At 44.6% G+C, this 18109-nt stretch overlaps 1 protein-coding gene and 1 long non-coding RNA gene across 2 annotated transcripts in view; one reads left to right on the top strand and one right to left on the bottom strand.

Annotated features, from left to right (window-relative positions):
* The first annotated feature begins 222 nt into the window (after window positions 1-222).
* On the top strand, window positions 223-1475 carry LOC132005161 (uncharacterized). The gene is made up of 2 exons (XR_009400744.1): window positions 223-312; window positions 505-1475. It is a non-coding gene; the product is annotated as an uncharacterized LOC132005161 (long non-coding RNA).
* Window positions 1476-12609: 11134 nt separating this feature from the next.
* LOC132005935 (zinc finger protein 544-like) overlaps window positions 12610-18109 on the bottom strand; it is a 17990-nt gene continuing 12490 nt past the window's right edge. Inside the window, 3 exon segments of the mRNA XM_059383451.1 lie at window positions 12610-13330; window positions 13415-13504; window positions 13561-14483. Coding sequence (XP_059239434.1) covers window positions 12610-13330; window positions 13415-13504; window positions 13561-14135 — 1386 coding nt within the window. The 5' untranslated portion in view covers window positions 14136-14483.

Genomic DNA, 18109 nt, shown 5'->3' with positions numbered 1-18109 from the left:
CGGAGGGGAGCGGAAGGGCTGCCGAAGGACCCGGGTCTTGGGGGGGATCGTCCTCCCAACCTAGCCGCTGGGGACTCGCGTCTGCGTGCGCCCCGGCGCCTTGACGGCCCTCGGGCCGGCCGCGCTCCCAAGCTTTGCTGCGGAGGCCCCGCTTGAGGATGCCCGTCTGTCCTCACTGGTGGGGCTGCGCTGCGTTGAAACCGAGGCCCCAGCGTCCTGGCTGGCGGTGCTTTGCTCTTCCGAGCATATACCGCCGTTGTACCTAGAACCTCTGTCTGCGCACCGGAACCACAAGAACATTTAAGCGATTTGGTAATATCATGGGTGGAGGGGCGGTTTCTGAAAGCCGACCGCGTTCTCTGGATCGGGGCGTTCCCTCTGAGATGCGTCATTTCTGCGGGTCCTTAGAGCGCCCTGAATTTGTTACTAATAAAGGAGAGAAAAAAGCAGACGTTCACCAGGTTGCAGTCGAATCAGAGCAAACATTTGACCATTGTGTTCTAGGAACATTCTAGGAATGGAAAGGCCCAGTGGGGAGTGACAGACAACAAACCAGGAACAGGGTAAAAGGGCAAGCGACAGTGGTCACCGGCTGGGATGGAGCGACTGGCAAAGTTCACACTCTCTCCCATCTCTGTCCTCTCCTCCCCGCCTCTCTCTCCCCACCGCCCCCAACTCCTCCGCCCGAGAACAGCGACCAGTCTGCTCTCTGCTGGACCTCTTCCCCTGCCGCTCCACCCCAGGACACATCGCTACAAGGGCAGCAGTACCAGGATGAGAATTTTTCAGGCATCTTCAGCAGTGGCTGCTGTGGGAACCATGAATCGGGCAGGCTCCAGAGACTGAATTTGGCCGCTACTGGGTACCAACAAAATTTCTGAGCAGTATTCCTTTCTGGGGGGCGGAGAAGGTCCCAGGAGGAACTGTTGCCTTCCCCTTAGTGTAACGGCCTATTTAGCCAGAGCAATTCCATCCGGTAAAACGGTGATTTTGTTGTTTATACAGTAAAACTTAAACTGACCCCCCCCCCCCCCCCCCCCACTTACTTAGAAGCAAGTCCGGGAGACCAGTCCCAGGTAACAGAGCCCAAATACAAGGGCTCAGGCCAGGTGGAGATATCCAATCAGTGGAGCACCCATACTGTCTCCCTAGCTACCAAGGAGTGTGGGCCCCGCCTTTGGGAGCCTTTTGGGGGCCAATTCTGACCAAGGTGATAGGCTAGTTCAAATATCTACTATAGGGTAAATTGTAATTCAATTAGCCCCCTGTGTGTGACCTAGCATGACTGTGCAGCTTTTTCTGTGTGTTACAATCTCACTGGCCACCTGTGTGTGGCCAGGCTCAACCACATGGTCTTTGTCCTTTGAAAGGTCGTCTGTAAGGCTGGAAGGGGTCGCTCTCTCTGTAAGAGGCGGCCTGGATCGGTCAGTTTGATAATTGATGCTTGGCACAAAATAAAGCTTTGCTTGACCTTCGCTTTGTATCAGTCTCGCTCCTTTGATTATGGGTCCATCATTAGCCCCAGACCCCCAAAGGATGGGAAAGGTGGGGGCCGTTGGGTCTATTATCTTCTTGGGAGCAGCGCAATGTATTTGTGTGGACTCAGCTTTCCTTCTGGTTCTAATGGTGCTGAATCTTCAATGCATGATGTTTTCCTGTCATTTTAATTTTGAATTTTCTACTACTTGTAGTTTTTTTTTCTCCTTGATTATATGATAGGGGGTTTGTGTATTGCAGTCATTCTCAAAGCATGGGCCTGGAGTTTCCTGAGACCCTTCCTCTAAGTTCGTGAGCTCAAAACTAAGTGCATAGGGGCACCTGGGTGGCTCAGTGGGTTAAGCCTCTGCCTTCAGCCCAGGTCATGATCTCTGGGTCCTGGAATCAAGCCCCACATCGGGCTCTCTGCTCAGCAGGGAGCCTGCTTCTACTTCTCTCTCTGCCTGCCTCTCTGCCTACTTGTGATCTCTCTCTCTGTGTCAAATGAATAAATAAAATCTTTAATAAAAAAAAAACTAAGTGCACAATAATAGCTTTTTGCTCCCACTTCCATTCTCTCACAAATATACAGTAGCAGTTTGGACTAAGTTCTGCCATTCTCAAGGGCACAGACAGCTTTGGAAACCAGCTGCTTTCCATCAAGCCAGACATTAAAGAGATTTGCAAAATATAATGCAATGCTACTCTTTTCACTAATATTTATTTGTTTTGGAAAATGTAGTTATTTTCTATAAAGTAGGATTTTGTGGGTTTTTTTGTTTAAATGAAACAAAATGTAGTATTCATTTGTTTGGGCTGCCATAACAAAGCACCACAGGGGTGCGTGGCTGACTCAGTCTTTAAGTGCCTGCCTTCTGCTCAGGTCCTGTGCTGGGATCAAGCCTTGTTGGGCTCCTTGCTCAGCAGGAAGCCTGCTTCTCCCTCTCCCACTCCCCCTGTTTGTATTCCCTCTTTGACTGCCTCTGTTAAATAAATAAAATCTTTTAAAAAAAATTTAAAAAGTACCACAAACAGGGTGACTTAAAGAACAAAAATTTATTGTCTCAGTTATGGAGGCTAGAAGTCCAAGATCAAGATTTTTATATGGTTTGGTTGTTCAGAGGGCCTGAGAGAGAGACTGCCTGTTCCTGTTTTCTCAGCTTCTGGGGTTTCCTGGCAGTCTTTGGCATCCCTTGGCCTGTAGATGCTTCCTTTCATCTTCATGTGGATGTCTCCCTGTGTGCATGTCTGTCTCCAATTTTCCTCTTTTTATAAAGAAACCAATCATTTTGGAGCCGGGTTCACCATAGTGACCTCAGTCTGACTTAAGTACCTCTGTAGAGACCCCATGTCAAAAAAAGGTCACAGTCTGAGGTATGGGATTAGGATTAAATATATTAATTTCCAGGGGACACAATTCAGCCTATCACATGTGTTAACATATAATGGATTCATTTTTTTAAATTTATTTTTATTGGGCGCCTGGGTGGCTCGGTGGGTTAGGCCGCTGCCTTCGGCTTGGGTCATGATCTCAGGGTCCTGGGATCGAGTCCCGCATTGGGCTCTCTGCTCATCAGGGAGCCTGCTTCCCTCTCTCTCTCTCTGCCTGCCTCTCCATCTACTTGTGATTTCTCTCTGTCAAATAAATAAATAAAATCTTTAAAAATTTTTATTTTTATTTTTTAAATGGATTTTTAAGAATTAAAGTATAATCTTTTGGTTTTAATTCTTAATATGACAAATATTGATAGATAGAACCTCCACAAACAAAAAAACTGTTTGAGGTCCTCAGTGATTTTTAAGATATGAAGGGTTCTTGGGGTGCCTGGGTTGTTCTGTCAACTGCCTTCGGCTCAGGTCATGATCCCAGGGTCCTAGGATTGAGTCCCACATCCGGCTCCTTGCTCAGTGGGGCGCCTGCTTCTCCCTCTGCCTGCCACTCACCCTGCTTGTACTTTCCCTCTCTCTTTCTATGACAAAAAAATAAACTCTTGGAATAAAAATCAAAATAACACCCCTTTAGAGCATTCTCATACCATTCCCCCATGTGTTTGAAAATCCATTCCCTACAGAGGAAAAATCCACAAGTGGGAGGAGACCTAAAGGAGATCAGGGCAGGAGCCATGGGGATATTTAGGTGGAAAGTGTCCCAGGCAGAGATCACAGAAAATGTGAGACTCTAGATGTTCAAAGAACACACTTTCATAGCTCCCTCGTAAACTTTAAACAAATACAGGTACATATGATGTTTTTTCCTTACCTTCGCTAACATTTTGAACTGGGCAGCTCCAGCTTGATGTCCTTGGGCACCTCAATCTAACCTGTCCAAAGGCCACCTACTCTTCCTGTGCTCCAGCCTTACTCCTCCATGTCACCCCAGCCTACCTCGGTTGTCCGTATCATAATCTGATACTAGATGAATATTCTTTGAGAAAGATTCCTTTCTCTCTCTTACTCCTCCTTGAGTCACTGAGACTCCAGGGTGGATTAAAGATGGCCCCAAAGTCTTTGTCTCTTCCCACCTGGAGGTGGAATTTATTTCCCCTTCCCCTGTCTCTGGGCTTATCTGATGGACCAGGCACTCTAATGTAGCAGAAGTGATGATGTGTGACTTCTGAGGCCAAATCATAAGAAGTTTTTGTGGATTCTGCCTAGTTCTCCTGGAGGGTTTGTTCTTGGGACTTCCCACCTTGGAACCCAGCTACTGTGCTGAGAAGAGCCTAAGCCATGTGAAGGGGCCTAATGTGAAAGTTCCGGTCAAGAACCCCAGCTAAGCTCATGTCTGGCAGCCAGCAGCAACCACTGGTTCAACAGTGCACCTCCATTCTGAGCCTTCACGTGAGTCCAGCTCCCACTGTATCTACCTGACACTGCACAAGAGACCAGTAAGTGAGAAGAAGTCCGTTGATCCATAATAGGACGGTGAGAAAGAAATAAATTGTTTTTATTTATTTATTTATTTATTTACTTTATTTTAGAGCAAGAGAGCATGAGCAGGGGGAGCAGCAGAGGGAGAGAGAGAAGCAGACTCCCCACTGAACAGGGAGCCCAAAGCGGGGCTCCATTGCAGGACCTTGGCCTCATGACCTGAGCTGAAGGCAGACATGTTAAGACTGAGTCACCCAGGTGCCCCCAAATCATTGTTTTAAACCACTATGTTTAGGATGTACATAGTATTAGAGAAGTGAATCTTGGGGGCACCTGGGTGGCTGAGTGGGTTAAAGCCTCTGCCTTCGGCTCAGGTCATGATCCCAGGATCCTGGGACCAAGCCCCGCATCTGGCCTTCTGCTCAGTAGGGACCCTGATTCCCTTGCTCTATCCCTGCCTGCCTCTCTGTCTACTTGTGATCTCTGCCAAATAAATAAATAAGATCTTAAAAAAAAAAAAGAAATGTGAATCTGTGGCTTATGGATTTTTCTCTTCTAAAAACTCTCCTGCTCCTTCCTTTCTATCTCCACCACAAGGGCTTTAGTTCAGGCCCTCATTGATCTTAAAAATGTAAAAAATAGGGGCGCCTGAGTTGCTCAATGGGTTAAGCCACTGCCTTTGGCTCAGGTCATGATCTCAGGGTCCTGGGATCAAGCCCTGCATCGGGCTCTCTGCTCGGTGGGGAGTCTACTTCTCCCTCTGCTCCTTCCCTCCTTCACTTGTGCACTCTGTCATCTAAATAAGATATTTTTTAAAAAGATAATAGCCTGGGTATACAGATGCAGAAGACCTCATGGATGAATAATGGGGACTCCAGGTGGAGAAAGAGGGACAGAGAGAGAAGCTAATGATCAAGGCACCCACTGAGGAAAGTTTTCTGATGTGAAGAAACTCCTTGTCAGGACACAGAAAGCCCACCAAGTTCTTGGCAGGAATAATGTATTCAACTGTTTGAAAACCTAGTGAGTCACTAACATGTGTGTGTGTATGTGTGTGTGTGTGTGTCTGTCTGTCTGTCTTAAGAGAGTGTGACTATATCTATTGTGACTATTATGTCAGGCTTGTTAATCATCATTTCACAGTGAATCACTTATCTACTTAAACACCCAGCTTTTTTTCTGAGAGATATAGTTTCCCAAATAACTGTAGATTTATCCATTTTCCTGGAATTTCTACCATTTTTTTCAGTTGGACTATTTCTAAAATCTTTGTAGATTTTAATTTTTCCTAACACATGTTCCCCTGCAGAATGAGTTATTGAATCAAGTGGTTTGAAACTCTGTAAAGCTCTTCATACCCCAGTGTCTTTCCAGAAACTATACCCCTCAACACTTCTCCATCAGTGCCTCTCAGTGGGCTTTACAATTTTAAAAGAATCCTTGCAAAGCCAATGGGCATGGAACAGTGACTAGCCTTTTAAATTTGCGTTTCCCTAGGCTAGATCCATGTACCTACTGCTAGGCCATGTTGGAATCCTTTCTTCTAAGCACTTCGGATTGTCTTAGCTTAACTTTTACCGTTAATTTCAGACCATTTGCTTACCTTACCATGTGATCCTTCTATGTTAGTTCATCCAGTGTTTATTGGGTGCCCTTTCTGTTCTGGACTCTCTGCCTGGCAGCTGGGAACAGCTCCCTTGTCCTCACATTTCATGGGAGAAAGACGCTGGGTTTCTATGAGCATCTTCCTAGGGAGCTTAGCACAGCTGTGGCCAAACAACAGGAAGATTGCTAGGGAAGGCAACCCCATTGGTGCAGAGCATTTCCAAGGCCATGATACAGGGTGACTGGAATCTCTGGACCTATGAGGGAAAAGGTCCTGTTGTGAAGCAGCCAGGGTTGAAGTAGAACCCTCAAATTTGGACTGATGCACAAGCTGTTTTCTACCCACGATGGCTAGATGTGTGGCCTCAATGTGCAGTAGGCAAAGGGTGATCCCTTGCCACTCTCTGAGTGCAGCAATGTGGAAAGGGTTTCTATGTGTGCAGGACACACAGAATTCACCATCAAGCTATTACCTCTTCTCTAACTGAAAGGCTTCTTTCCACGTGTTCCATGCCCCATCCCGTGTCTGAGAACACAGTTGGGCATGGCTCTACGCTTTGAAGTGATGCTTCGTTTTCCCCTCCAGAGATCCTAGTTCCAGCCTAGACTTAACCAGTAACGCACTGTGTGTCCCTGAAAACCCCTTCAGAGGATGATGATTGCTTGATCTACATCGCCTGAGAGAGTAAGATTAACATCTCATGTGTCAACCTCTTCTCTGGTAATCAGGAGCTTGGTCCCAGCCTGTGCAGTAAGAGATGGAACCTGGAGAGCATCCTTCATCTGAGGGGAGGGGACTGAGGGACAAAGAGGTGGGCATAAATCCCCCCCCCCATCAAACAGCATATTCAATAAGGAAAACTCACTGAATATGACTAATGAGTCTTTAGTCTTGTCTAATTCCTCCCCAGATCTGCCCTTCTCTATTTCCTCCATTGTTCCTCCAGTGCTCACGTAAAAATAAAATAATATAAAATAAAACTATTCTCCAACATTTCTTCACCAAACAAAGAATGGCTGTTACGGCCAGGAACTGTTTGGCAACAAAGAAAATAAAAGCTCTACCCCCATGAGCTGATATTTTTGTGTGTGTGAGAGGTGGTGTGGGTGGGTTAGAATTATTTTTTTAAACTACCTAATTTTTATGTTAGGTGGTATCAGGATGGGCTAGGTTCTGTTGGAGTAACAACCTCCCTGTGCCCTGGGGTTGGCAGCTGGGTGGGTGGGGTAGGGGTGTTTCCAGCTCATCATAACCATAGTGGGTGTTTCTGGTTACCCAAGTCTCCTTGTCTTGACTCTCTCTACCCCCTGTAACAACAATCATTGTATGGGGCTGAGTTGCTCTCTGTGAGATTTGCGACCACCCACTTCAGTGGTGGGGGAGCAGGTGACAAATGCAGGTGCTGAGATGATGATGATCTCCATGGCAGTTTGTTTCCTGAGATTTCCACACTGAGCATTTGAAGACTAAAAAGGAGCATTGTGAGCTAGGGTGGTGAGGAGGAAACAGCGCTGATACTTACGTGGAGGGCAGGCAGGTGTACTGGGCCAAGAGGACAGATTATGAAAACAGAATATACAACCTGAAAGTGGAACAAGGGGACACGTGGGTGGCTCCGTCGGTTAATCACCTGCCTTTGGCTCGGGTCATGGTCCCAGGATCCTGGAATTGAATCCCACATTGAGCTCCTTGCTCAGCAGGGACCCTGCTTCTCCCTCTGCCTGTTTTGCCTGCAGCTCCCCCTGCTTGTGCACTGACAAATAAATAAAATCTTAAAGAAAAAAAAAAAAAAGGTGGAACAAGGACCTAAATATTTAGAAACTCCTCCGTCACATTTCTTACACTAACGAATATGAACAGTATAAATAATTATTGGTAATGTTATATACACAGAGCACATCATTTGACAGCCACTTGGCAAAACTCATACAGCCTTAGTATCATAGCTTTAAGAGCTAAGATGCTAACAGCCAATGATACTGAAAGAAAACCAGAAGCTTCCACAGCCCCCAGAAAGACAAAAGTACAATTAGTTAGTGGATCTCAGAGTCATCTTAGGTCAATACTATTCTGCTCATGCTACCTGATGCAACATGTCTCCATAGTAAATAAGAGTTCCAGCTAGTAAACTTGACCTGAACATTACTAAGAATGTTTTTTTTTAAAGATTTTTATTTATTTATTTGATAGGCAGAGAGAGATCACAAGTAGGCAGAGAGGCAGGCAGAGAGAGAGGGGGAAGCAGGCTCCCCGCCGAGCAGAGAGCCCAACGTGGGGCTCGATCCCAGGACCCTGAGATCATGACCTGAGCCAAAGGCAGAGGCCCAAACCACCGAGCTACCCAGGCGCCCCACTAAGAATGTTTAATACACCGGAGCACCTTGCTGGCTCAGTTGACTCTTGATCTCGAGTTATGAGTTCAAACCCCATGTTGGACATAGAGCTTATGTTAAAAAAAAAAAAAAGGAGTATTCACACAAATTCACATTTTATGTTTAGGGTATTTGTAAGTGAAAAAAGAGCATTTTTTGTTATCTTATCAGGGTCCTCTGGCATTTACGCTAAGCCTGGAGCAGTCTAAGTGGGATTCACATCTACAAAAGGGAATTGTGGCAAGGAACCTCAGTTCGGAGGTGCAAAGGTGTGATTCTGAAAACCAGTCTCAAGAAGGAATTATATGAACCAAGTGCTTCACCCACTTGGGCAGCCAGAGCCACCGTCCAAACAGTTTAATGGAACAGGTACTGTTAAAACTGCTAAATATATTCATGTTTGATGAGGCATGAAAGCTTACACAATAAGGGTTAACACAGCAGGTCTGAGGCTTCAGTTGTTCCAAGGTACTGTTTGCAAGGCTGGCCTCTGGCTGGCATCTGGCAACTTGGCATTTAGAGTGTGGTCTGTAACCCAACTGATAAGGACGTCTCACTGTGCCTAGACTATGCAAACAATGTGATCTGCACTGAGTACCTGTTTTCCTCTGGTAGTCTGGAATTTGGTACATGCTAGACAGAAATACCTACTTCTGTAATCCTCAGTGAGCTTTGTATGACCCTCTCAGGGCAGGGACAGCATTGGAAGCCAACATGTAGATTCCCCCAGACATCACCTGGCTTTCCCATCCTTGCTACATCACTCTAATAAATCTTAGCTGTGAGTACAATATGCTAAGTCTCAGGAATTCATTTAGAAATCTCTGGATGTGGGGGTGGCCTTATGGGGCCCCAACAATTCCACTGCTATTTGTTCAAAATTATGTGGATTATTTTGTTATCTGTACTCTGAAAAGGGGGAGGGAGGATGGATTTCTATTTATTAAAAGGAGGTTCTGGGTCACATGTAATAGATGAGGTATCATTTAGGGTTTACAAAAAAAAAAAAAGTCACAAATTTAAACAAAACCAACAAAGAGAAAACATATGCACTTTGCGGGATCTGTTGGGCAGGTTCTTTCTCCCAGGCTTTGGTGTCTCTTGAGAGCTATATGGTAACACTGGTGCAGGCAACACAAGCAACTATCCAACCAGGAAGCAAAGTCCCCACCTGTTACGTGTGGGTTGCCCTAGACAAGATGTGTTTCACCTCAACCTCAGGGTCTCATGAACCATGAGAGCTATATTACTTAAAGGGTTTTATGACAGATACCAGGTAATTGCCAGAGTGATCCTGGGGGAAGTACATTCAGTACTTGGCTATGCAAATTCACATTCCATTCCATTCCATTCCTTTCCATTCCAGGATACCAGCACCTCTCCAGGTCCCATCTCAGGGGACTTCTGACTTCCTGGTAGTAAGGCCTCTGGAAAATCAAGTCTTAAAAGACTAAGCACCCACCTTTAATATATCAGGGACTTCTAAAGAGTCAAGGAGCATTCCTACCCTTCTGAATAAAGTCTAATTGGCCAGATAGAAAAGTCTGACATCTTTTTTTTTTTTTGTCTGCTTTTTACATTGTCAATCTACTATTATAGCAACACTGAATTAAAAAAAAGAAAATTGTATATAATCCCACAAATCAACCGCAGATGTCCTCATGTACTGTTGTTTTGCTCACTTAACACTGGAAATAATTTGTTACCAAAATAAGTAGTGAACTACCAGGGAAAGAGTCATTACCGAAGGTAAAAAATGAAAACCAGTGATCTCCTTGCCCAACCTATGCAACAGTCACACATCTCATCAACAACTTAACCATTTCTATTCCGGTTCTTCCTGAAGCCATGTCTGTAATTCTGATCTTCTATGGTCTGTAGAATTACTGACTTCCTGCTCTGATGTGGAATGTAGATTTGGCTCAACTCTTGCTCCTCTATTAGCTTCTAATTTCTGTCATGGTCATTCTGACCATTCTATGCTCCAATTTTGGTCTCCTAAAATAACCTATGTATCGTATTATATTTAAGAGGTGGCTTCCTAAGATGAAGATACTGAAATACTCTTTTCCCCACTCTCTCTTTCTTCTTCTACTTTACAACAGCTAGAGACTATACCATTACTGTTGGTGAAAGTGCTGGGAATCTCATGCTCTTGACATTATGAAATACTCATGTCACAGCTCTGGCTTTCTTCCTTAGGAAAAGCAAAGAACAAAAACAAAAACTCAGGGGCATCTGGGTGGCTCAGTGGGTTAAGCCGCTGCCTTCGGCTCAGGTCATGATCTCAGGGTCCTGGGATCGAGTCCCACATCAGGCTCTCTGCTCAGCAGGGAGCCTGCTTCCCTTCCTCTCTGCCTACTTGTGATCTTTCTCTCTCTCTCTATCAAATAAATAAATAAATAAATCTTAAAAAAAAACCTCAGTACCTACTGTATATATTGTATCTATGCAAATACTGTTATGAAGGGCCAATCAGAACAATCTGATTGTATATCCCCCCTTTTTTGTTCCAATTTCATGAGTCCTCTGCCTCTTCTAAGAAGTAGTATTATCATCAGGGTCAAATACATGGCTCTTGGTAGCTCAGTCAGTTAAGCGTCTGACTTGTGGTTTTGGCTCAAGTTGTGATCTCAGGGTCATGAGATCCAGCCTGGCATTGGGCTCTGAGTTCAACATGGAGTCTGCTTGAAATTTTCTGTCCTCTCTCCCCTTATTCCCCTCCCCCCTTATTCTCTCTAAAAAACCCCAATCTTTAAAAAAAGAAAAAAGCATCTTGGATTTATTTTTTCACCTGCAATTACTTTTTGACTCACTCTTAGAATAAAGCTTTAACTACTTGGTTCCGCAAATATCTTTTCTCTTTGGGGCTTCTGTTTTATCTTACATACATCTTTTTCTTTCAAGTTGAAGGCTTTCTTCATCTTTCACACCTTGGTTCCCATCCATATTGAAGAGGCTATCAAAGATGGGAAGAGGTAGGTGAGACCAGTTTAATGGCATGCTTTGCTAGAGGGTGAAAAGTGCAAGAACCAGCTGTTTGGGTGAAGGTTCTCACAATGCCCAAACAATGCAGCACTTGTTTTGGAACATAATCCACCAAATTTCCTAGTTCTCCAGACCATTTTTAGTATATAACTTCTTTCCTGCTTTATTTTCTGCTTACCCAGCCAGACAGTCACTGTGAGACAAGAAAAGTAGGGGAGAAAGGAGAGAAAATGTGGAATTTCACAGATCTTCACATAACCCTGTTTTTCTCCCCCCTCTTGGTGTACAGCTCTGCTTGGGGGCTGTGGCCTGTACTGCTGCAGCCCTCTCCTCACATGATCCTGGCTTCAGCCTTTCCACTCTGCATCTCCAGGTGATGCTCTCACACCAGCTGTCACCTTGCTCAAATCTGCAGTTACGGCTTATCCCTTTCTTCACTGTTGTTGATTCACACTTCAGCCTTTGTTTTGAATGTGCTGCTGAACTGACCTTCTTAACCATCCGCATGCATGTTTTCATGTGGTTGTAATATTTTGTGTATATACAACTTTGGGTCCTGTTTTCACTTCACCTGATAAATATTTTCTATATTGCTATACAGTGAGCTCTGATTATAGTCAACCTGAACAACAAAGTTAAAATTAGAGCACAATGGAGTTCTTGATAAAGAGTCTACTTTCAATTCCAATAAAAACCATTTCAGAAGACTTTCCAACCTCAATCCTCCAGTTTGTTGCATTAACTGCTGGTTTACATTGGCCAGCGTCATATTTCATCACTCAATGCCAACTTGGTCATGCAAAGATTTCTTCTTAGATTGTTTGGGGCTTTGCATTAAGAATATCTTCCAGTCCAAAAATAAATAAAATAAAATAAAAAAAAGAATATCTTCCAGTCCATTGTCTCTAGGAATGCATCACAGGGACAATGTCTGATTAAGTTTGGGTGGTTGCTTACACTGAAAAGAGTATTTGATGGGTATAGCTACATACTGAATTCCCTAACTCCTGCTAAGAGCTCTGACAAAAGTTTCAAATCAGTGTTATGTTCACAGCTTCTCATCTAAATGCAGACGTAAATGCAAGTTAGTGTACATACAAATTACTTGTGCTGCTTTTAGGAATTGCAGGCTCCTGGGTTTTACCACGAGATTCTGATTTAATAGATCAAGGTAAGCTTGGAAATGTGTGGTTTCAATGAACACTCCAAGGAAATCCATGGTCATTAGACCACACTGAGTGTCACACCTTTGTTACTTAATGTCTAATAAAGGTTTGGCAGTGAGTGTCTCCATCTTGATTATTCAGCTTCTCTCCCATGAATTTTTTCATGTTGAATAAGGGATGTATTATAACTGAAAACCTTCCCACATTCGTTACATTCATAGGGTTTTTCTCCAGTATGAATTCTCCGATGCCTAGTAAGTTGACATCGCTGACTAAAGGCCTTTTCACAATGATTACATGCATAAGGTTTCTCGCCAGTGTGTGTTCTTTCATGTTTCGGAAGTGTTGACTGATCATTAAAGGCTTTCCCACAGTCAATACATTCATAGGGTTTTTCTCCAGTATGTGTCCTCTCATGTTCAATAAGGTGTGACCTTTGACTGAAGGCTTTAACACACATGTTACACCAATAGGGCTTGTCTCCAATGTGTGTTCTTTGATGCTCAATGAGGGGAGACTTCTGGCTGAAAGCTTTTTCACAATGATTGCACTTGTAAGTTTTCTCTCCAGTATGGGTGCGCTGATGCACAACCAGTTGTGATTGCTGCCGAAAAGATTTCCCACAGTTATTACATTCATATGGTTTCTCTCCAGAATGAATTCTCTGTTGGGAAAGAAGGTGAGAGCTCCCAGTAAAGGCTTTCCCACACTGATTACATTCAAAAGGTTTTTCTCCAGTATGAGTTCTCTGATGCTCAATAAGGTGAGAGCTCCCACTGAAAGCTTTATCACACTGATTGCATTTATATGGCTTCTCTCCAGTGTGAATTCACAGATGTCTAATAAGTTGAGTGCTTCAAATGAAGGACTTTCCACACTGGTTGCATTCATAGGGTTTCTCTCCAGTGTGAGTCCTTTTGTATGCAACAAAGTCCGACCTTTGACTGAAGGACTTTCCACAATGAGTACACTCATAAGGCTTCTCTCCAGTATGAATTCTTTGATGTACAATAAGGTTAGAGTTCCACCTGAAAGATTTTCCACATTTGTGACATTTATATGGTTTTCTCCAGTGTGAGTTCACTGATGCCTAGTAAGTTTGGAACTCTGGGTGAAGGATTTCCCACACTGGTTACACTCAAAGGGCTTTTCTCCAGTGTGTGTTCTCTGGTGTACAACAAACTTAGAACAACAGCTGAAAGATTTTCCACACTGACTGCATGCATGTGGCCTCTTTCCAGTCTGAATGATGTCACAGCCAGTAAAAGAAGAGGCTACATGGAAGGCATTATGTTCCTCCCCACACCTAAATGGTGCTTCTCTACAATCACTTATTCCAGTTTGTATGAGGCAGTCATCACACTCATATTGACATTCTCTAAGATGCATCGGCTTGTGTTCATTCCAAGTCTTGCTATGATTGATGATGTTTCCATAGTCTGGACAGTTATTGTTGTTCTCTGCTGAGAAAAGTCTATTATGAAATTGCAGGGAGGTACCGTAGCTCAAAGAGTCACTAGTGACAGTATATTCACAAAGTTTTTTATTTCTCATTTCAACATTTCCAAGTTTATTCAAATAAATGCTCTGACAGAAGACTCCAGCACTTTGGTGATTTTCATAAGGCTTTCTATCAACCTGACCTTTCTCATGATTCATGAAAACTGAATTCTGTTTCAACTTTTTAACCTGTGAGTCAAGGGTACGGAAATGTGTTCTTGTGAGTAATGTTGGAGGTAGAAGGCTTACACTCAGGTAACTACCCCCAAGGTCATGCTCACAATGGTCCCTGAGCAAACAGTGTCTCTGTGGTAAGTATCATTTGACTCCAAGAGTCCTCCTGGTGCTCCCTTAGCTGGTTCTTCCAATCCTGCCTTTCTCCTAATGACACCAACCAGGGGCCCTCCTCCTGCAGGCAGTGTTTCATTTCTATGTGGTGGAATGGTTCTTCCACAGCAAAATCTTCTTTGGAAGGTGACTCTTTCTTTTCAAATATATTCTTCCAATCTGAAAGAAATCCAAAATACCTGAATTACTGGAGATGCATTAGAGGGGGAGGATGGGATGGAGGAGACCACCAAGTATGAGAGGTATCTCTGGGTTTGTTTCTAATCCATGGACTGTAATTTCATACAGGATGTAAATAAAAGGGATGGAACAGCAAACAGGGCAGTGGTGATAACATATAAAAAACAAACAAAGATAGTGAAGAGGCAACCCAGGAAGACTGGTCTGCAGAGGGAGAAGAGGAATAAGAACAAGCAGTGGAGGGTAAAGATTAAAGGAGAGATCCAGATAGAATTGGTCCTAAGGGTATACAGCCTTCATAGCCACAGAAGATACCTACAATATAATTGCCAGTAAAGCGAATGAATATGGTACCTGACTTGGAAAAAAGGTCTTTTCATAAATTAAGGAACTTGAGCTAGGGAGAGTATCTGTGTAGTCCCTAACTGTGACTAAAAGTGTCCTATAATGGGGAAGTAGAGATATGATATACACAGAAGTGATATGAACATGGAACAAAGAGATTTAGAGATGCTGGCCTTAAAGACTAAAGTGATATGGGCACAAACCAAGGAATGCTGCAGCCACCAAAGGTGGTGAGTGAGACAAGGAACAGATTTCTTCCTGGACCCTTCCAAGGGTGCATGACTCTACACCTTGATTTCACACCAATGGTATTGATTTCAGGTTTCTGGCCTCCAGAATCATGGGAGAATCAATTTGTGTTGTTTTAAGCACCCAAACTGGTAATCTGTTACAGCAGCCGCAGGAAATTAATAAAGAGACTAACTGGTACCTCAACCTAGATTATTGACCCAGAATCTTAGTCTATCTCTTCTTTTTTTTAAGATTTTATCTCTTTATTTGATAGACAGAGAGGGAGATCACAAGTAGGCAGAGAGGCAGGCAGAGAGAAAGGGAAGCAGGCTCCCTGGTGAGCAGAGAGCCCGATGTGGGGCTCAATTCTAGGACCCTGAGATCATTACCTGAGCCGAAAGCAGAGGCTCAACTCACTGAGCCACCCAGGTGCACCCCCCTCCCCGCTTTTTAAGAAAAATTTATTTATTTATTTGACAGAGAGAGAGACACAGCGAGAGAGGGAACACAAGCAGGGGAGGCAAGAGAGGGAAAAGCTGGCTTCCCACAGAGCACAGAGCCTGATGTGGGGCTCGATCCCAGGACTCTGGGATCATGACTTGAGCCGAAGGCAGACGCTTAATGACTGAAACACCCAGGCACCCAGTCTATTTTCTGATTCCGCATCTTGAAATGATCCCAAACACCAACACAGACTTAATAGTCTTTTTTCTTTTTTAAAGATTTTATTTATTTATTTGACAGGCAGAGATCACAAGTAGGCGGAGAGGCAAGCAGAGAGAGAGGAGGAAGCAGGTTCCCCGCTGAGCAGAGAGCCCGATGTGGGGCTCGATCCCAGGATCCTGGGATCATGACCTGAGCCGAAGGCAGAGGCTTTAACCCACTGAGCCACCCAGGAGCCCCAGATTTAATATTCTTTTTTTTTCTTTTTTTAAAGATTTTATTTATTTATCAGAGAGAGAGAGAGAGAGCGCGCACAGGCAGACAGAATGGCAAGCAGAGGCAGAGGGAGAAGCAGGCTCCCTGCTGAGCAAGGAGCCCGATGTGGGACTCGATCCCAGGACGCTGGGATCATGACCTGAGCCGAAGGCAGCTGCTTAACCAACTGAGCCACCCAGGCATCCCCAGATTTAATATTCTTAATGCACCATTTCTACTATTTCTTCAGGCTAGCCACAGAAGAAAAACTCTCTACCCACTTTGTAATCAATGCCACAGACTTCCCAGAAAAGCAGTGTAGTCCTTGAAGCAGTAGTTGGCTAGGCTGGGCTGCAACTGAGTTTCACTAATTAGCAACTTTTTTTTTTTAATTTTATTTATTCATTTGACAGTGAGAGACACAGCAAGAGAGGGAACATAAGCAGGTGGAGTGGCAGAGGGAGAAACAGACTCCCCGCCGAGCAGGGAGCCCACACAGGGTTCGATCCCAGGACCCTGGAATCATGACCTGAGCTGACGACAGACGCTTAACCAACTGAGCCACCCAGACACCCCTAATTAGCAACTTCTAAAGCTCATTTTCCTTGACAGTAAGCTAGGAATAAAAACCCTTAGCTTACAAGGTTTACTTCGATCCACAAATGAACTGCTATATGAGTCCCACAAGGTGCCTGGCCTGTGGTGCACTGTTAGACATGGTGCCATTGATATGGCCTCCCCTGTTACTGTCCTAATGGGGACTCCTCCCTCTGTTGAAATATTGGGTCTCTGATGAGTGGTGTAGGTTTCCAGCTTGGGACCTTGCCTGGATCCTCCAAAATTCCCCCTTTACTTGTCACTCTTCCCATTTCGTCATGTAGCCACCCACATCTAGTACTATCAAGGCCTCTGATCAAGTCCCCATGCTTCACTCTCCAGGAGTGCTAAGGAGACAAGTCTCCTCCATTTGGCAAAGTATTAACTACACTCTGTGGCCTTCCTTTGACTTCTGGGGGGCATTTCCCTCTTGGACAAAGTCCTTCTCTAAGCCTAACACCCTCCACAACCAACACTGTTCTCCTTCCCAAGACTCAGCTGTGTTCCTTTTTGGTGTTGTCTTGGAATCCCTGATGATGAGAACTTTTTCAAATAAAACAGTGGCCCACTGAAAGGGAGTGAAAGGGTATGTGGAGACAGGAAGAAGGAAATAAGTCTCAGGGTGGTTAATATGTGTCTGAGTTGTGCCTGGTCATTGGAAACTGGGTAAAGGAGGCCAGACATTTTACACAGTGTCTCCATCAAGATTTCAAAATGAGGAAAACAGACTGTGTGGGTCAGCTAGAAAGTAGTATCTATGATAGATGAGAAGAAAGATGCTGTCCACATACTGAATTCAGAATGGCATCATTTTAAGGACCAAGGACAAGTAAAAGCGGGTGACACTTCAGAGGAAAAAGTAACAAAGGCTGTAGGTGAGAGTTACAAGGTAAGAAAGCAGGAAAATACAAGATAAACCCAACACTTCTAGCTAGGGGAACGTCTTGATGGTACTGTGAAGGTCCAAAGTGGTGTGAAGGACACACATGATGTTTACAGCTAACTGAAAGCAGCCAGTTAAGAAAGGCCACTTACTGGGGTGCCTGGGTGGCTCAGTGGGTTAAGCCTCTGCCTTTGGCTCAGGTCATGATCTCAGGGTCCTGGAATTGAGCCCACATCGGGCTCTCTGCTCAGCGGGGAGCCTGCCTCCTCCTCTCTCTGCCTGCTGCTCTGCCTATTTGTGATCTCTCTAAGTCAAACAAATAAATAAAATCTTTAGAAAAAAAAAAAAGAAAGAAATGCCACTTACTGTGTGATTCCAACTACAGGAGATTCTGGAAAAGGTAAAACTATAAAGTGTCGCTCTCGCCAGCAAGAACGACACGGAGACACGCGTGGAGGCAAACTTCTTTAATGGCTTCTTTTTATCTTCTTCCCCCTCTGGCGCAGCACAGCACGCAGCTCCCGCCGCCCCGCTCGGGCGTCGCCGCCGCCTCCAGGGCCGTGCGCCGCTCCTCAGCGCCTGCCGCCGCCGCCACCACCGCGGCCGCCGCCACCACCGCGGCCGCCGCCAC

The sequence above is a fragment of the Mustela nigripes genome, chromosome 17 (assembly GCF_022355385.1).
Source record: "Mustela nigripes isolate SB6536 chromosome 17, MUSNIG.SB6536, whole genome shotgun sequence".
NCBI classification, from domain to species: domain Eukaryota; kingdom Metazoa; phylum Chordata; class Mammalia; order Carnivora; family Mustelidae; genus Mustela; species Mustela nigripes.
Note: the sequence above shows the minus strand (reverse complement) of the source record. Positions and strands in the feature narration are given on the sequence as shown.